Source organism: Podarcis erhardii (genome assembly GCF_964252035.2).
Source record: "Podarcis erhardii genome assembly, chromosome: 7".
Taxonomy (NCBI): Eukaryota; Metazoa; Chordata; class Lepidosauria; order Squamata; family Lacertidae; genus Podarcis; species Podarcis erhardii.
The window spans coordinates 57512081-57531578 of record NC_138511.1 but is presented as its reverse complement, the minus strand read 5'-3'; the positions used below and the strand labels follow the sequence as shown (position 1 = coordinate 57531578).

Sequence of the window (19498 nt, the reverse complement as noted above, 5' to 3'; positions counted from 1 at the left end):
CTAGACTTCCGGGTTGGCGCCTCCGGCAATGGCGGAGTTCCTCCGATCGGGAGGAATTTGCTCCATGGAAATCAGGGTCTGACCCCCACGGCGAAGGCGGAGACCCACTAAAATCACAGGCGGGAGAAGCCTGTGAACGTGGGATTCAGTTGGCACCTTTTGCGCCTCCCCGGTTTCGGGGATCCGGAGCGACATGGGGTGAGTGGCGTGGTGCTTCGAATTGACTGCTTTTTTCACGGAGTGAAGCCGCATTGCTTTTGCCGGAGAGCGCTGACTTTTTCCTGTGGAGAATTTGACTTTAAACAACTACCCGTGAGTAGAACGGAAAATTGGATCTACAAAAGTCTTAATTTGGTACCGAAACGGGAAGGTTTCAAACAGGAAGTCCGCCTTCCCCTTTTGTAAATAGATTGAAGCAAAGAAGCTGCAAGCTAAGGTCTTGGAAAGCCTTATGTAAAGGATTAAACTTCCATCGATTAAAATCATTAAACCCCCCTTGGAAGCAGGAGAAGAGGGGGGAAATTTTGGATCGTGTAAGCCTGCAGGAGAGAGTGATAAAAATTAAATAAAAATTAAATTACCACTGCTCTGAACCTGGAAACGGGCTGCCAGTAGATTGACGTTTTGGGAGAGTTCATTGACTGTGAATAAAACATGTTGACAGTTAAATAAGAGAAATCTATTGTTTCCATTGTCCTCTTCTGCGTTTAAAAGGGAGGAAAAGTAACTGAAAATTGAAACTAACTTTACTTTTTGAACAGTGCTTGAAAGGATTGATACAAGTGGAGACTGTTTCCCTCTAGAGGGAGCTTTGGAATTTGCTGCCAAGGAGTGTGGTGGAGTCTCCTTCTTTGGAGGTCTTTAAGCAGAGGCTTGACAACCATATGTCAGGAGTGCTCTGATGGTGTTTCCTGCTTGGCAGGGGGTTGGACTCGATGGCCCTTGTGGTCTCTTCCAACTCTATGATTCTATGATTCTATGATTCTAATTTTAATGCTCAGGTGAATCTTGGAGGAAACACATCCTGAAACTTGGGTATCAGCTACATTTTGCAATATGTTTGGGTGGAAAGAAGAGTAAAATTAATCCCCACTGCTTCTTTTTCAACCTTCGTCTTCCAGGTTTCGCACGAGTTTGCCATTAACTTCAATCCTACAAACCCCTTTTGCCTCGGTAAGTGCACAGTTCATTTTATTTCTGCTGTCTTTAATTCATTGGCTTTTAAATTTTAATGCTGTTTTAAAATCTGTACTATGTTTTATATTTTATTTCTCTACACTGCTGAGGAATTTTCTGCATGTAGAGCAATATACACATTCTGTCTTAAATGCAGGGGGTGCAAAGCTGAGAGGGGCTTTTTTTGGGGGGGGTGGCGGCACACCTTCTGAAAAGACACAAAAACTTCCTCTAAGTAGCTTCCACCACAGAAGTATCCAGACTAAAATAGCACTATATGTGGGGTGTACAAAATGCTTAAAGAAGAGCCCCAGTTCAAATCTTTTAATGATATAAGGCCCTGGCTGGCTGGGGCTGATGGGAGTTGTAGTCCAACAACTTCTGGAGGATACCAGGGGAAGCTGCCTTAGGTGTTCCAACTAGGCTAGGGAGGTGGAAGAGATTTGATTCTGTTTGCATTTCAGTAAGAAGCCACCCAATTTGCACTTCCCGAAACAAAATGCATATCCAAACATAACTATCGATCAAAATGCATTCCCCTAAAAATTCTGTGAGGCCAGTGACCAACCAAATAATGTGTACCAAAATGCATATATTAGTGAAAATTACATACAGAATGCATTATGGTAGGGAAAGTTGCTTGCAAAATGTGTGTATATTAGTAAAAAAAAAATGTATATATTAGGAGAAATCCATGTTAAATATTGACACATTTTCACTGGGAACAAATCACTGCAAACTGGAAAAATGAGAAAGGGAAATCGACAGATTCCTTCCTCTCTAGTTCCAATTGCCTTTTTGGATTAGTGTGAAGCTTCCTGCTTCTGATACCAACTAGCCAGATGCTGCATCTGAACTTATGCTGCCTCTGAGCATAGAGGTTTGGTTCTAGTTAGCAGCACTTGTTGGGAGTCGTCTGTGAATTCTCTGGGAAATGCAACCAAAGCAGCCTCCACCTCTCACAGAGACATGAAGCAGCCTGGGAGCGTTAGTAGGTGTTCGTACATGTTGCTTGAGGGATAGGTTAAAGGGTCACCTGAGTTAACAGGGCGAGGAATAAATAGCTGGGATGCAGAGACAGAAAACCCCACACACTTCCGAATGGAGCCGAGCAGGAGGCCCCCTGCAAACAGCTTGACAAGAAGCTTGAAAAGGTTGTTTCTTTTATAAGATTATTTCCCACCGCCACCCAACAATGAGGATGAGACTGTCTCAAGTCATTAATTAATTACCTATATTTAGGGCTACCCCCCAATTAGAGAAGTCTTCGTCATTTGGGTGAGTTTTAGGCCAGGATGCTTTATGCACTTACCTGGGGATGAGTTCCAACTGGACTTTCTTCTGAGTAGACACATGCATGATGGGATTGTGCTGCAAGGCTATTTCAGGAACACAAAGGTTGCAAAATCAAAACTTTGGGACAGGAGTTGGGGCTCACACCTGGATTTGTGTGCATTTGGGGGCCTGCAGCACTGACCACCCATTCTCTTACTTTGCTCTAAAGGTGTAGAAGGCATCGTCCAAGCCTACTCCACCTGCCTGCCTCACATACGCTTCTATGGACCAACTAACTTCTCCCCCATCATCAACCACGTGGCTCGGTTTGCATCCCAGGCCACCCAGCAACAGTCTGCGACTGTGAGTTCAGGCACCTTTGCCATTTGTCTTTGGATAAAGTGTGTTTGGTGGGGGCCCTGCTGGATCTGCACGAGGGCAGAGGCTGCAAGGAGGAGAACTATTAGATCAGTCGTTCCCAAACTTTTCAGGCCACCACATTCTTGGTTCCATTAACCCGTCCCCAGTGCCTCCTACCCTATAGAAAGCACTTAGCGGCTTGCAGGACCCACTACAGAAGAAAATAACACAATAAAACTTAAAACAGTAACAATCAATTGCACCTTTATTTAAAATCCAGTTAAAACTATTTCAATTAATTAACTGATGAACTTGATTGATACCAGCTTTTTGAAGGCTGAGAGTCATTTACACCTCTAGTGCCCCTTGCCACCCCCACTGTCTCCTAGCACCCCTTTAGGTAATCCCACTGCCCCCAGGGGGTCATAGAGCATACCTTTACCTTTTTACCCTGGATCATACAATTGGAAGGGACCAGGAGAGTCATCTAGTCCAATCCCCTGCAATGCAGGAATCTTTTGCCCAACATGGGGCTTGAACTCACAACCCTGAGATTAAGTGTCTCATGCTCTACCGACTGGTACTGCCCACTTTGGGAACCACTGCATTAGAACCTGCAAGTACATGATAATGCTACTGCAGAATTGAGCCCCTGGATGACGTCCAATGCACTGCTAGCTCACTCTGCTCTGAAAGCTCATGGATTGGATCACCCGCCATTAAAGACTTGCAGAAATAAATGTGTTCTTCGGAGAGAATGTTTGTGTTGCTATTTTGGTTCCACAGTTTGAGCTGCAGAACAGGAGGATTAATTTTATAACTCCAGTGTGTTGGTTGGAAATTCACGGGAAGAGATGTACCCCAACTGTCCTCATATACCAGGAACATTTGGTAGGGGTAGCCAATCTGGTGCTGGATTGTGTTGGATTCTAACCCCCATCATCCCCAGCCAGTGTGGACAATGGTCAGGATGATGGAAATTGTAGTCCAGTAACCTCAAACGTCTACCCCTTCCATCCCCTGCTGTGGTCCTGATGAAAATCGCCCTGCAAACCCTCACACCCCAGAAAAAGTTTCCATTGATATTATTTTTTAATGTAGATAGGCCCTCTTTTAGGAAAATGTTGAGAACTCCGATGGGGGCTTAGCACAAACTTCTCCTTCTCCTGCACTATTCGGTTGAGACGCCCTCCTGTATTAAAATATTTCCTAAGGCAGTGTTGTCCTGCACCTTGTCTGAGGACAAGGGACCATCCTGCAGGTTTCACCAAGGACCAAGGAGTGCTAATCAGGTGTCAGTTGTGTCTGTCCTTTGGCACTAATCATCAGAAAATTTTAATAGTTAACATGCCAGAAGAGAATAGATATTCCATGAGGAAGCCGAAACTAGAGCCGGTCACATTCCCCAATCTAGTTTCTCCTGGTTTGGGGAGGGAGCAGGGTGCCCTTTGGATGTGAGCCATCTCCATCTTCCCCCGCCAACCCACTGAATCACCACAACACACATTTCTTTTGGCCTTACTGACACCAATGTTCCAGTGTCAGGCCAGGTGCCCCTCCCTCCTTGCAGCTGAGCAGGACTGTCCCATCCCCTGGCTCATCATCTCAAACTGCCCACGCTCCACCCATGTCCCCATGCCCCCATGCCCTGGAACTTGTCTGACTTTTCAATTTTTTGCCCTGCTTCTTCAGCAATACTTCATCCTCTTGATCATCACCGACGGCGTCATCAGTGACATGGACGAGACGCGGCATGCCGTTGTGCAAGCCTCCAAGCTGCCCATGTCCATCATCATCGTGGGAGTGGGGAACGCGGACTTCGCAGCCATGGAGTTCCTGGATGGAGACAGCCGCGTGGTCCGATCTTACACAGGAGAGGAGGCTGTGCGTGACATCGTCCAGTTTGTGCCCTTCCGGGAATTCCGTAGTGTGAGTGTCAACGGCTTTGCCAGCCCTAAGTGCTATTCTTTTTATTTATTTGTTACCCGCCCTTCACCATAAGCTGTGGACTTTTTGGGATGCTGGCTTAGGTTAACGTTTGTTTCAGTCCAGAAAAGCTCGTCTTCTGTTCTTAAATCACCACTGAGACATACTGCTTGTCTTAGTGTCACTAAACGGATATATGAAGCTGCTTTCTGCTCAGTCAGACCAACGTTTTGGACTGCAACTCCCATATCGGCCAGGGTTGATGGGAATTGTGGTCCAAAACATCTGGAAGGCTGGCCTAACCCTACCAACTCCACTGACCATGACTCCGTGGTGGATGCCTTCAGGATACAGAAAACAGGCATAGTTATACGTTGCTTTGATATCGCGGCAGTGGCTGAATGTGTGAAGTGGCTTCAGTGAAAAGCCTGAAACTGTATCTACTTACCGTATTTTTTGCTCTATAGGACGCACTTTTCCCCCTCAAAAAATTAAGGGGAAATGTGTGTGCGTCCTATGGAGCGAATGCAGGCTTCTTGGCTTCAGCGATAGCAACACAAAGCCTCCAAAACACAGAGGGAGCAAGACTCTGCTGGCTTCAGCGAAAAGAACCCGAAGCCTTTGGAGTGCAGTGCGAGTTCCCGCTGCGCTCCAAAAGCTTCAGGCGGCTATCCCTGAAGCCTTTGGAGCGCAGCGAGAACTTGCGCTGCGCTCCAAAGGCTTCACAACCTTGCCGCTGCTCCCGGATCTGTTCTGGGGGCTGGAGAAGCTTGGGCTTCCCCCGCCCCAGTCCCGCGGCTAAATATGAAGCCGCACACAGCCTCTCTCGGCTGGAGAGGTTGCGCGCGGCTAAAGAGGAAGCCAAGACAGCGAGCGGGATGGATCCCGCTCACTGTCTTGGCTTCTTTGCTCTTTGGGGGGGGGGGTTAAGATTTTTTTCTTGATTCCCCCCCCCCAAAAAAAAAGCTAGGCGTGCCTTATTGTCCGGTGTGCCTTGTGGAGCGAAAAATACAGTATTTATTTTATTTCATGGTGGAGAAGCTTGAACTGCACTGGCTTTCTTCTTTCAGGCACCGAAGGAAACCCTGGCCAAAGCTGTCCTGGCGGAGCTGCCGCAACAAGTGGTACAGTATTTCAAGCACCAGAACTTGCCGCCCATCAACTCAGAACCTGCCTAGGGCCCGGCCTACAAACTGTTCTTTGCCTGCATGTGCCCCAAACGTGTCAATGGCAGACGGTTGCATGTCTTATGTGGTTTCAAACAATTTGTACTTTTTGATTTAAGATGATTTAATTTAAGAGACGCAACAAAGAGCCCTGACCACCCCAAAAGTGCAACATGGGAAGCCACCAGGCCTGAGATTCCTGGGCCAAGGAAACTGTTGTCAATGCAGGACATTTTCCCTTCCCAGCCCTGAGAATCAACTTTTAAGTATTTGAATGTACTTTGTATGATTTTTTTTTTTTTTTGTGGAATGAGAGGAAAATTTTTACGCCCAGAACTTTCCAAGCCGTGAAGTTCTTGATATCCCATTGCCCAAAGAAATGTGGACAGTTCATGGATGTGTCATACTTCTCATGCTCAATGTTCATTTTTATACTGTGTACATGTTATATTTGTTATACTCAGGTTAATAAACAACCATGGACTCTTTGCAGCTTCATGAAACCCTGGTGTGGTCGGTTTGGAGCTCTGCAACTCAGGTTTGACAGGTGAGACAGCAATAGGAACCTGTAGCCGGTGGCCTAGAACAGGGATGGCAAACTCGAGGACCAATAACCTCTTGGCCAGTCCTTGTGTGTGTATGCTAGTGGCAAGTGTGGCCAGTATGTGCCTAGCACACACAGGCATATACATACACACACTTAATTTTTTCAAACCTCCCTGCTTCCTGGAAGCAACTTCTGCTTCATCTCACACCATTCCTGGGCTTTGCTGCTTGCTTCCTCCTCCTCCACTTTCTCTCTGGCTCTACACCATTCTGCTCTCTGTCATTTTAAGTGGTATATAACAAAAATCCACAATATCCGAATCTCAAATTTGCCACAGCACAAGCTTCCCATATTATATAATCCTGTGTTTAGGAAGAATCTTCACTTTCTTAACTGCTCATAGCAACAGTGAGGAAAAAGTAGTGGGGAAAATAAAGTGTGATAGAGTCATGCTTCTAAGCCCAAGCACACAGCATTGGCAGGTAGCAGCTTTTAATTCTATTCTCCATCATTTCCTTGAATGATGGCTTAGGTTCAAGTTGCTGACACCCTGCAGTATCCCATAAAATACATGCAATTTGCAGAAATTGAGTACAGTCAAGCTTCCAAGTTTGCTCAAGTGCTTTTGCCAACCTGGTGCCCTGGCTTACAGCTCCCAACACTGATGTGAGCTGTGGTTGAAAGCATATGGCAGGCACTAGGTTGGCAAAGGCTGCCCTGAAGATGCCCACACACATACTGCTTGACAAGGAATTTGGGCACCTGAGATACACCTGGCCAGGAGCCTGCACTGAAGAGAAAACAGCTAAGTAAGGCATAAGAAGTGAATAGAGATGGCAAGCTCCAAGGTAAAAATAATAATGCATTGAGGAGTTCTTTAATCAGATGCAACACTAAAACGTCGTTACAGTGTCATGACAATCCACATTACCATCTGCTCGATTTTGCACTCTCCCCACAACAAAACCAATACTTAAAAACTAAAGAGAGAGAGCCAGCCAACCAACCAACCCATATGTCAGCACCTGCCAGACAGCTACACCCTAAAAATGCTTCTTTGTAAAACCAACTTGGAACACACCCCCAGCAAACAACCTTTTCATTCATGGAATCTTTTTAAAAATACAAGGAATTTCCTGTCCTCATCTGTAAACCTCAGAAGCCTCAAGTCTTTTGTTGCTGTTGGTACAATGGATGCTTTTCTGGATTTTCTGGATATTGAAGATGTGTGTCTCCCCCAATCTGTACTCCCTTCCCAAACTGAACACAAGTCTTAGAGCGGAGAGAAGGACAGGGGATATGAAGAGAGACACGCACAAAGACTGATTCAGTACATTATTTTGGTATTCTCTGGAAAATAAGAGACAGGAGAACAGAAGTTGCAAGACTAGGGGATGGTTGGGATGGAAACAGAGAAATGACGAGCATCCCTACCCATGCTTCTAAGGGGCTGGGGAGACACCTACAGCGGAGCATCAAAGAAGTTGCTTCCCCGAAACACGGAGGAGACGATCTTCCCGGTGGAGTTGATGGTCCCTTCGCTGTCCGAGCTGGACTCTGAGTCGCTGCTCCCAGAGTAGGCCCCGAGGCCCGGCAGGATCCCAATGCAGACGGCAGCCGAGGGACAGTGGAGGGCAGAGCCGCTCATGGAGCCACTGCTCAGAGGAGCACAGGGCGGCTTTTCTGGAAGAGAGCCGTGGAGGGGGGTTGGGAGAGGAAGATTGGAAAATAAAGCTGCCAATACAAATCTATGGAGCGACCACATCTGGAATACTGTGTATGGTATTGGTCTCCTCACCTCAAAAGGTTCAGAAAAGGGCAACCAAAACGACCACAGGGATGTAGAGATTCCACTATGGGGAAGGGCTTTTGGAACTTCTTAGTTTAGAGGAAAGGTGAGTAAGAGGCGGCATGATAGAAGTTTATAAAGTTATGCATGGCATGGAAAGTGTGGCCAGAGGAAAGGTTTTCAGGACAGATTTTAAAAAGCACTTATTCACAGTGTATAGTTAAATTATGGCACTCACTTTCACAATGAAACTAACAGGGAAGCAGAATAAACGGCCATGTGAATACAGCCTCGGTGAGCAAAGCTGATGCTGCTGGCCTTTCAGCTACAGATCTGCTTCATTACTTTCCTTCAGTTACCTTCAAACATTACAGACCAAGGACCCCCATCAGAACAGAAGAGCCCTGCTGGTCAGACCAAAGTCCCTGTTAATCCAACATCCTGTTCCCATAGCTACTACCCAGCTGTGGATGGGAAGCCAGCAAGCGGGACAGTGGTGCAGTTTCATTATCTTGCTTGTATTCCCCCACAACTGAGGTTCAGAGGGAAGTGAGTGTCCCAGATACTGGAGATGATTCCCAGCCATCATGACCAGTTGCCACTGAGAGCCTTCTGAATTTGTCATAGCCCCATGAAGATATATGCCCTTTAACCCAAGCCCTCACAACATGGGGCTGAGCTTTCATTTACATACATATACATCTGCTACCCATGAGGTGTCCAGACACAATCCACTTGCGAGCCTGAACCTGTCAGCTTAAGACCATTGCTCTAGGACAGAGGTCACTGAATTATCAGCTCATGACATCACCATTGCTTTGAGAAGACAAGTGATATGCACTCCACAGTCAGAGGTGCTAATGCTTACAAGCATCTGGCTGGCCGCTGTGAGAATGGGATGCTGAACGGGATGGGCCACTGGCCTGATCCAGCAGGCTCGTCTTAGGTTCACTGCAATATCACTTTTCCCCAGGAAAGCCGCCTCATGGGTTTTGCCCAATATTCTGCAACAATGTGCATCCCTTCCTTCACTCCCCCCCCCCAATTGACTGATCAGCTGTTCATGAAGGCAACATGACCAATGCACAGCAGGCGATACGAGGCGTAGCGTAACCCACCATGCAAACACACCTACCTGGAGTTTTGTCATGGTCAGGATCCGGATCGAGTTTCAGTCTTTTCACGCTGTTGGCACCTTCTGAACTGAAAGGAAACAATGCAAAGTCAAAAAAGAGGACTGGAACCACGGGGGGGGGGGCACTGCAAGTTGTTCTGTAGGTCACTGAGTTGCGATGGCAAAAAAACACTAATATCATATTTACTCGAGTCTAATGCGCCACTGAATCTATTTTTTTCCCCTCAAAGTATTCGCCCAGGACGACATACACTTTTATCTCCCCACCCCCATTTTATGTTGTTATTTCTATGTATATTATGCTATGGCCGCATGGCTAATGCAATAAAATCATTATATATACATTTTTCAAATATAAAAGTTTTCAAAGAGTTATCTAAAATAGAAAAAACAAGAAAAGAGGAAAAAAGAAAAAAGAAAGAATACATACAAAACATACAAAACACATACAATAACAAGTATAATTTCAATCCCTTATATTCATAAAACTTACTTTCCCGACCTCCTCATACCTCCCCTTCCTGTATTCCACTCTCTAATTAATTCAATTCAGCAAATCCTTCCCCTAATTTCTATTTAATTTTTAATCTTTCTTTTCTTAATACCTAATCATTACAGCTGAAAACCCCTTAATTTCTAAATCAACATCGTTCTACCATTCAATGATTTTACAATATTTCTTAAGATAATCCTTAAATTTCTTCCAATCTTCTTCCGCCATCTCTTTTCCCTGGTCTCGGATTCTGCCAGTCATTTCTGCCAGTCCCATATAGTCTTTAACTTTCATCTGCCATTCTTCAACGGTGGGTAAATCTTCTGTCTTCCAATACTTTGCGATGAGTATTCTTGCTGCTGTTGTAGCGTACATAAAGAATGTTCTATCCTGCGCCACTGAATCTAATGCGCCACTGAATCTAAAGCACACCACAATTTTCAAAACCCTGAAACCATTTGCTGGCAAATGTAAATGTGCCATAGAATCTTATGCACACCTTGATTTTCACAATGTAAATTGGCAAAAAAAGGTGAGCATTAGATTCGAGTAAATACAGTAAATTTAAAAAATAACAATGGGCTTTACATCTCCTATTCAGATGGGAAAGCCTGGTATATTTCTGCCTGGGAGATTTTAAACTCCAGAATCTACCCCACTTCACACCCCACATTGCGATGGTCAATTTTAAGCCTCAAAAGGTTAGCTTGTTTACTTTCCATCAACAAGGGCCCTTCATTCATCTGGGAACTTACCTCCGATGTTTCACAGCTCCAGCCAACAGCTTTGCCTGTGAGAACTTGCTCTTGTTTTCTGCTGATTTCGCTGGCAGTTTCTTGTCTGCTTCCTTCTTCAGGTCAGCACTGACCCCCACCTTTGACAAAGTGCTGTGGACTCAAAGGTTAAGGATCAAGTGGAATCTGAGGACTGACGGGTGTGCAGGAAATCCAGAGCAGCCAAACTCGCCCTTACATTGACTCCTGTAGTCCCAGTCCTGCCAGGCTGCAGGGGTACCAGTAACCCCAATACCTTAGAAGAGGCAGTGTGTGTACACTTATTAAAACCTGCACAGGAGGAGAAGGAAACCAATCTTTGTGGATTTGTTTTCCATCAGGAGTCTAAACCTTTCCATCAGGAACACCAGTGAATTAATCATTTGAATTATTTGAGTAATTATTTACTCAAATAAAATCAGTTATCAAATGCATTAAGCACCAGTGGATTTTATAGTAATTGGCATCATTCAGTTGCCCAGATAAAAATCTAACCACCCCGTCACATTCCTGAAGCACCTTCCCCGCATTTACATAGGGCCACGCTAGATGTGACAGCCAATGCATCCAATCCGAGTCCTACTCAGAGTAGACCCACTGAAGTTAATGGACTTTAAGAACTTGCACTTCCCAGTTTCAATGTTTACTTTGAGTAGAACTTTGTTGGATACAACTTTCCATTTAAAATGTATGCTTTTTTAAAGTGCAGATAACAATCTCCCTCCAAACAAGCTAATGCTATCTATATTTTTAAAAATATGTATATTACTGGCTTTGTTGTTTTTTTGAGATGCTCAACAGTACTGCTAAAGGAAGCTCTCTGTCACCATCTGGTGGAGAGCCTCAAATACCAAACATGCCTCTTGAAATATTAGGTGGGTGGGTGGGTGAGCATTAACACTCACACAAACCCCACCCTATTCCAACAGGGCTTGGGGTGAAATTCACACCATTCAAGCACAGAATGAGTCACTCTGACCAACTTTACCCATTAAAGAACTCAGTAAAAGTTACAAACTGGTAGTTCATGCTTAGCAGCACACAATATGAAAGGTTCAATTTCCAGCATTTCCAGGTGGGGCTGGGGAAGGACCTGCAGCTGAGGCCTTGGAAAGCCCCTGTCTGCCAGTGTGGGGAATACCGAGCTAGGTGGGTCACTGGCTTCACTCCGCGTAAGGCAGTGCAGTCAACATTTGAGTTTCTGAGATGGTTCCCAGGTCAAGACCAGAGAAGCTCAGTGAAGAAACTGATGGGTTCAAATGTGGAGGGGAGTGCTGGGAAAGATATGGAAGAAAGGGGTGGTGTGAGGGATGGCTCTGGAGCAGAGCCTGGGAAAAGTACTATGGACAGGGTAACACACAGATCAGCAAGGCCTAGAGCCTCCCAGGATATCAGCCCAAGCCAGCAGAGCCAGTGGCAAGGGATGATGGGAGTTGTAGTCCCTAGCACCTGGAGGCTGCCCACCCCTGATATCCACACTTAGAAGAATCGGCCCAGCTACCAGAGCCACAAGAGCTTCAAGCCCAGATGAAAAATTCTGTTCCAAAAGTCTACAAATCTGGTCACCAGCAATGCTTACCCATTCCCTGGATGCCAAACACAAAAAGATTCCTTTCTGATCTGTGAATAAACTCACAAAAGGGATGTGGAGGGGTCAGGTGACCCCAAATAATGGCAGACCACCAAAACAAATGTTGTGGGGGCCGTGGTGCTAGTCACCAACCTGCTGCCACATCTCCAAGAGTCCTCTTGTTTTCATTCACAGCCAGATCAAATTATTGAAGTTTAACACATCCTGAATAACAAACCCACAAGCTCTGTTCTCAAATTCATCCATAGCAAAGTGAGAATACAGCTCTAGTAAAAAAAATGAAATGGGCTGTGGAAATTAAGCTCCAGCTCTTCAGATCGCCACGACACCCCAAACCGCACCCGAGTGCTAAACAAGCCACCTGCCCCTTCTTACTTCCAACTTTACAATAGGAAGTGCTTCAATGCAAAGGATATTCTGTACTCATTCAGCTCTTTGAGATCCTCTTCTCGCCGCTGCTTCTCTATTAGCGCTTGCTGCCGAGAAACCTCATCGAGGAACTTGGTCTCCTCTTCGTCTAGGCCTCTGACCATGTTTTCTGAAAGAGGAGGCGACAGGAGAACAGACTTGAATAAGCCATTTAGCTGCAAAGCCAGCACCATCTTGCCCTTCCTCTGCAGCATGTTCCTATTCTGATCCACATGGCACTGCAGTGCTTTAACAGGAGGTCTTTCTGCCCCAAACTCTGGAGCTGGGAACACATGATCTCTTCTAGCCTCTAGAGACAAGTGCAGAGATAGGCAGCCATGCTAGCAATGGCTCAGCTATGTTATGGGAACCAGGACATCCTCTCTTCTGCCAGTACTTTGGCAGACAGGCTTCTGTTCCTTCTCCTTGTCCCCCAGAAATTGTCATGTTCTCAGAATTCTTCAAGGAGCTCAGAGATATAGGGGCCTGCTTTGCTCAGGACAGGATTTTCACAAAAAGTACTGAAGCCGTTCAGTGCGGCTCCCCTGTGTCAGGATTCACAAAGATGCTTACTGGAACTTACTGAACTTGAACTGCTCCTCAAACTCCTGCTGCTTCTTGTCCTTCTGCTCCTGGAGCCTTTCGTAGAGCGAGCGGGGGTCGTACACCTCCTCGGGGCATTCTGGGAGATGGAGAAGAAAGAAGTTATAGCCATGTTAAAATATATAAAAGGATGTCACATAGAGGAGGGAGAAAGGTTGTTTTCTGCTGCTCCAGAGAAGCGGACACGGAGCAATGGCTCCAAACTACAAGAAAGAAGATTCCACCTAAACCTTAGGAAGAACTTCCTGACAGTAAGAGCTGTTCGACAGTGGAATTTGCTGCCAAGGAGTGTGGTGGAATCTCCTTCTTTGGAGGTCTTTAAGCAGAGGCTTGACAACCATATGTCAGGAGTGCTCTGATGGTGTTTCCTGCTTGGCAGGGGGTTGGACTCGATGGCCCTTGTGGTCTCTTCCAACTCTATGATTCTATGATTCTAAGTTGTACAGGTGGCCACTATGAAATAAAACCTGCTCCCAGTACAGTCTCTGACAGCCTTGCCAATAATCTCAGAGACATTCCAGGTCTACTAGCCTTGATGCTACCTGCTAGCCGCTTTTGGACTAAAAGGAAATGAGAAGCAACTTCTGTGAAGATCCATTTGTTTGTCACCTGAAAGGGATTCTGACTATAGGCAATAGGCAAGTGGCTCTTTACAAGCCAGGTTTATCAGACTTTGCTGATAGTTTCATCAACAGTTTATTTGTTTGACTCTCATGGTAAGCCATGCTCAAGGTGGCTCCAACTTCAGAAAAATTTATACAATAAAATACAGCAAAGTAACTCACAAACAATTACAAGATATAACAAATTTTCTGTAATCATACAAATAAGGGTAAGAAAAACATCGTATAAATATGCATGCAGATTAAACAACTCATGCATAGCAAGGCCAACAATATAAATACAAAAGCTTAACCCAAATGGGAGTAACAATAATGTATCTTCTCCAAATCAAAATGTTGCCCCAAGAACAAATACTCAACAAGAACTTGCCCTGATGAACTTTTCCTGAATCACAGGGGGAGCAAAATGCAGCCACTTCTCCATCCCTTATGCTCTGCTGTTTTCAAGAGATTGCTTTGTGCAAGGCTGCCCCTCTCAGCATATCCAACTGATTTTGCCTCCTTATTAGCACAGAAGCCTAGGAAGCTATCAGACCATTGGCCCATCAGCTCAATATTGTCAACACTGACTGGCTGTTGCTCTCCAGGATTTCAAGAAGGGGCTGTTGTGAGTCCTATGTGGAAATGCCTCTAGAAGTTGAACCAGGGACCTTCTGCTTGTGAAATAGATGCTCTAACCACAGAACCTCCAAAACATTGCTCCCTAACACCCCAGCAAGCTGCTGCAGTAACGTGACTGTGAAGCTGAACAGCAGAGCAAGAACCCTGGATTCAAATCTCACATCTGCTATGAACTCACTTGGTGGCTTTAGGCTATGGAAGCTTAAACAAAAAGCAGCCAGGAAGGGGCATACACTGGAGGTGGGACCCACCACCACCTAAACCCACCACCACCTAACACCACTCCCCCTTCCTTCCCTGCAATCTCAGTGAAGGTCCACCTCATATTGCTACAACACTTTTCCTCAAATTAAATTGCAGTGTCCAAGATTGCCATTGGAATGAGGGAGTGGGAAAGTAAACCCAACCACCCCTCCCTGATACTACCCATCTGATTGGTGGAGAAGAGAGGGCAGCCGTGCTACTTCCACCACTCCCCATTGCTCTGATGCTCCTGCCAATCAGGAATGCAACAGATCTCTTCAGCCAAAGGAGGAGGGGAGGAACTTGGAGAAGGGGTCAGGCCAGATGGAAAGGCAACCTATGGCTCCCTATCCCTGCTTCAGGCAAATGCCTCTTAACCAGTTTCAATGTCCCATTCCACCACCCCCACTGCATTAATAAAATAGTGCTGACCTGCTTCACAGAGCTGTTCCTTTAATATTTACATAACATTAAATGCTTCAAAAATTGCAACACATTCCTCATCATTACTGTGCTAAAAAGTAACAACTGAGTGTTTGAATCATGCCTAAACAGTCTTTAGTCTCCGTTTGATCCTACTCTGTCCCACTAAGTCCTTAGAAGCTCTTGCAATTTGTTTTTGTACAAGCTTCAGGTGACAGACTCCGCTAACCCAGAAATAGTACCTCGTGTTAACAATTTTGCTTCAGGATGAGAACAGAAAAGTGTGGTGGCGGCGTGGCAGGCCACTTTAGCTAAAGTTGTACCTCAGGTTAAGAATGAACCTCCAGAATGAATTAAGTTCTTAACCCAAGGTACCCCTCTACAGGGGTACCTTGCTTCTCAAACTTAATCCGTTCCAGAAGTCCATTCAAAAACCAAGGCACACTTTCCCATAGAAAGTAATGCAAAATGGATTAATCCATTCCAGACTTTTAAAAACAACCCCTAAAACAGCAATTTAACATGAATTTTACTATCTAACAAGACCATTGATCCATATAATGAAAGTAATAAACAATGTACAGTGGTGCCTCGCAAGACGAAATTAATCCGTTCCGCGAGTCTCTTCGTCTTGCGGTTTTTTCGTCTTGCGAAGCACGGCTATTAGCGGCTTAGCGGCTATTAACGGCTTAGCGGCTTTAAGAAAAAGGAAACAAACTCGCAAGAACTCGCAAGACGTTTCGTCTTGCGAAGCAAGCCCATAGGGAAATTCGTCTTGCGAAGCACCTCAAAAACCGGAAAACTCTTTCGTCTTGCGCGTTTTTCGTGTTTCGAGGTACCACTGTACTACAGTCACACAATCAATCAATTAGTAGTTGAACTGGGTTTCACACAGTCCCAAAAACAAAACAAAAAAGTCCCAAAAACGCAAAATAGCAAAAACAGGCAGACCTCAGCGTAACACTCAAAGCGGAAGTGTGGCACTCAAATCAGAAGCGTAACACTCAAAACAGAGCACGTTTGGCTTCCGAAAAAGGTTTGCAAACCAGAACACTTACTTCCAGGTTTGCAGTGTTTGGGTTCCAAGTTGTTTGAGTACCAAGGCGTTTGAGAACCAAGGTACCACTGTACTACAGGCTGTTGAAAAAGGTCTGTTTCCCAGAAGCCAAGGATGTTCGGGCCCCATTTCACTAGAGGTAAAATATCCTACAGCAACAGATAAGCTACCTGTGGCTAGATAGGAAAAAGTGAATATGGATAACTTCCAACAATCTCTCATGTGGAGGAGTTTCAGGTAGAGCAGGCTTTGAGGGATTGATTGGTATTGTAACGGTAGTCTGAGCTCTCCTACTACCTCTCTCTTCAGCAATTCCCCAATCAACAGTCAAATACCTTCAGGGTCTTCAGGTTTCCGAATCTTCTCCCATTCTTCCTGCCTTCGCTTGCGCCGTTCTTCTATCTCCGCTTCAGACACAAACCTTTTGTTAATCACGAGGTCGGCACTACCTTCTCCTCCATCCATTGTGGAGCAGCCTGTGCAGAGAAGAGAGTTAGGAGCAGGACAGTGTCTATTCCCTACATATAGAGACACACTGAACTCTCTGGCATAGAACTGGCCATGCAGTGCACTGCCATGCAAATAATTCTTAACCCAATCCACGCATATAGGAAACCAGTTTTCAGGTAGAAGGCTAGGCTAGATCTCCTTGACACACAGTTTTCTAGAGGGAGGTGCATTTCACACAGAAGTATTCAGTAAGGCAAATTCCCACCCTGCAATGGTGCAGTCTAAATACACTGTGTGTAGACCATCTCAGTGAGAAATAAATTAGAGTCAGAAGCATGCCTACAATATCCCTGCCTACATCTACTATGCTGTACCACCGCTAATTCCCCCTACCTCAGAAGACCAGAGGCAAAGCACAATGAATTGCAGGAAGGAGGCAGTTTATGCCCTATAGCAAGCACTAAAGTGGTACTGTCTCCTACTTGGACTTGACATGTGGAGCATTTCCCACAAATGGGTTGTGGAAGAAGTGACCCCACAATGCTGCTAAGTTTCCAGACATCTGCTGCCTTTAATAGATATGGAAAAGAGATTGTGACCTGGGGAAAGTTTTGTAGAGGACCTGATACATTCCCTCTCTGTTCTATGGACTGAAATGTTAAATTCAGTCTCCCACTTTCCCCATTAATCAGAAACAGGAGTTCCTTCTTAACAGAAAAGTCAGGGCTATCACCTGTAAAATTCCACCATTTGCTGTACACAGCAACAAAACAGGACGACATGTTTGTCAAAAACAGATATCATTTAGTCTCTTACAGGGTCTGCATAGTAGCCATCTCCATGGCATGTTTTTTTTTAATGCATATTATATGAATTGCATTAAAAAGCCTTGCAATATAAGACTAAAGTCATATCTAGTCCAGCATCCCATCGTCCACAATGGCCAACACGACGATGCCTCTGGAAAGTCAATAAGCAGGATATTGGAACAAATGCTATCTCCTGCTGTTGCTCCCCAGTAACCGTTGAGAGACACACCCATCACAAATCTTGGCAGCAGTATACAGTGGTGCCCCACAAGACGAACGCCTCGCAAGACGGAAAACCCGCTAGACAAAAGGGTTTTCCGTTTTGGAGGCGCTTCGCTAAACGAATTTCTCTATGGGGTTGCTTCGCAAGGTGAAAAAACCTTGCGAGTTCCCGCGGGTTTTTCCCCGCTTCCCCCCCCCCTTTCCTAAGCCGCTAAGCCGCTTATCAGCTGTTCCGCTGATAAGCCGCCTCTCAGCTGATCGCTAAAAGCCGCTGGACCGCTAATAGCGCTAATCCGCTAATCCATCAATGGGCTTGCTTCACAAGACGAAAAAACCCCTAGACGAAGAGAATCGCGGAACGGATTAATTTCATCTTGCGAGGCACCACTGTATAGTCATGACTTGTCATTATTGACAAACCTCATGTTTTCTACTGAATTGTCTAATCCCCCTTTTAAAAAAGTGGCCTTCACCTCTCACTTCCATGAGTAGCAATAGAATTTTATTCTCCACTATGCGAAAATGGAAGCTGAGCTAAATTACACATATATTGAACAAAACAGCACTGCTTACATCATTTATTTTTCAGTGCAGAATTTATTTTATCTTACATAGACCTTGGAGTTTCAGCAATGGATTTGCAGGTGTTGCACACAGGATAAAACAGCTTTGTAATGAAAGGAAGAAGCTGAGCCAGCATGCAGTTTTTAATGTCAGGATGCAGCTGCTCTGAGCAAGCAGGTGACTCCAATCATGATTTAAGTCAACCAGTGCTTGCACCTGAGAAAAGGCTGGCCTACTGGCTCCTTACAGATCCCTTAGCTAAAATACCTCTCATCAATGTGAATTATTTCACTCAAATTCCTTCACACTTAAAAAGGTTCCTCCAGTTAGAAAAACAAAGACTGCAATGAGTGCAATTACTTGCCCCCTTACTGTTCACAACCTGAGGAAGGTACAGATGTCACAACCGTTCCCTCTTAAACAAACAAGGTGCCTTATATATGTAACACTCCTTGCTTGCAAGCTTTAAAAACCTTTTTATATCAATCTGCTTTTAACTGAAATTAGAAGCTGGATTTTAAACTACTCCCCATCTGAAATAGTAATATGACTTTTTACAGGAGTGCAAAAGGCTTTAAAGTTAAATCCTGTTTTTAAGTTGAAAATAACTGCAGATGTTGCTTCTTAAATGCATATCCCATTAACTAGAGGCCACCTTGAGAAAACTTATTTTTAAAGAAATTTTATATATTGCTTTAAATAAATTTTTAAAGTACAGTCGTAGCTTTAATAAACAATGGCATTGCTATCAACAGCATTTCCTCGGTATTATATCAATAATATTCATCCTCATTGTGTGGGTCCAGACATTCGATTTTAAGAAAACTGTAAGGACGAGGGTCCATCCATAAGTTGCTTTTAAATTGTGTTTTAACGCTGTAACCCGCCTTGTGGCCTAAGGGTGAGTGGCGGGCAATAAATAAATAACAGCACTACTACTATTACTACTACTAGGATAGAATATCTTGTTAATAACTTATTTTAATTATCATTCATTATTAATAAATAATTTCGCTATTCCAGTTACCATCCCCGCACTCCCCCCAGTCTCAACGGCCTCCTAGAGCCGGAGGGCGGCCCGCGACACCCACCTCTCCGCCATGGACCCCTCCAGCGGGGCCTTCCTTCCTCTTCCTCCCGAGCCCACCTTTGTGGACGGAGTCCCGGCCGCACCAATGACAGCCCCGCCCCCTTTACCCCCACGGTCTCCCCGCCTCTTCCGCCTCCGAGTCACCCAATCGGAC

At 45.1% G+C, this 19498-nt stretch overlaps 2 protein-coding genes across 2 annotated transcripts in view; one reads left to right on the top strand and one right to left on the bottom strand.

Moving 5' to 3' along the window:
- Positions 1 to 6391, top strand: part of CPNE2 (copine 2) — an 83582-nt gene extending 77191 nt beyond the window's left edge. Inside the window, exons 13-16 of the mRNA XM_081872452.1 lie at positions 1122 to 1173; positions 2681 to 2814; positions 4504 to 4740; positions 5808 to 6391. Of these exons, the coding sequence (XP_081728578.1) occupies positions 1122 to 1173; positions 2681 to 2814; positions 4504 to 4740; positions 5808 to 5915 (531 nt within the window). The 3' untranslated portion in view covers positions 5916 to 6391. The remainder of the gene's footprint in view (positions 1 to 1121; positions 1174 to 2680; positions 2815 to 4503; positions 4741 to 5807) is intronic.
- A 901-nt stretch (positions 6392 to 7292) lies between these two features.
- On the bottom strand, positions 7293 to 19452 carry PSME3IP1 (proteasome activator subunit 3 interacting protein 1). Its single transcript, XM_081872495.1, has 7 exons — positions 19346 to 19452; positions 16545 to 16685; positions 13223 to 13321; positions 12619 to 12769; positions 10623 to 10754; positions 9375 to 9442; positions 7293 to 8133 (listed from the first exon to the last, which is right to left on the bottom strand). Exons 2-7 carry the CDS (start codon positions 16672 to 16674, stop codon positions 7913 to 7915), a joined length of 801 nt encoding a protein of 266 aa, XP_081728621.1. The 5' UTR covers positions 16675 to 16685; positions 19346 to 19452; the 3' UTR covers positions 7293 to 7912.
- Positions 19453 to 19498: the final 46 nt, after the last annotated feature.

Coding starts and splice junctions, on each gene's coding strand:
- PSME3IP1 (XM_081872495.1), bottom strand. CDS start 16,674: ATGGATGGAGGAGAAGGTAGTGCCGACCTCGTGATTAACAAAAGGTTT. Junction 12,770..13,222: donor TGAGGAGCAGTTCAAGTTCA/GTAAGTTCCAGT, acceptor CTCCTCTTTCAG/AAAACATGGTCAGAGGCCTA. Junction 9,443..10,622: donor GGAGCTGTGAAACATCGGAG/GTAAGTTCCCAG, acceptor GTTTCCTTTCAG/TTCAGAAGGTGCCAACAGCG.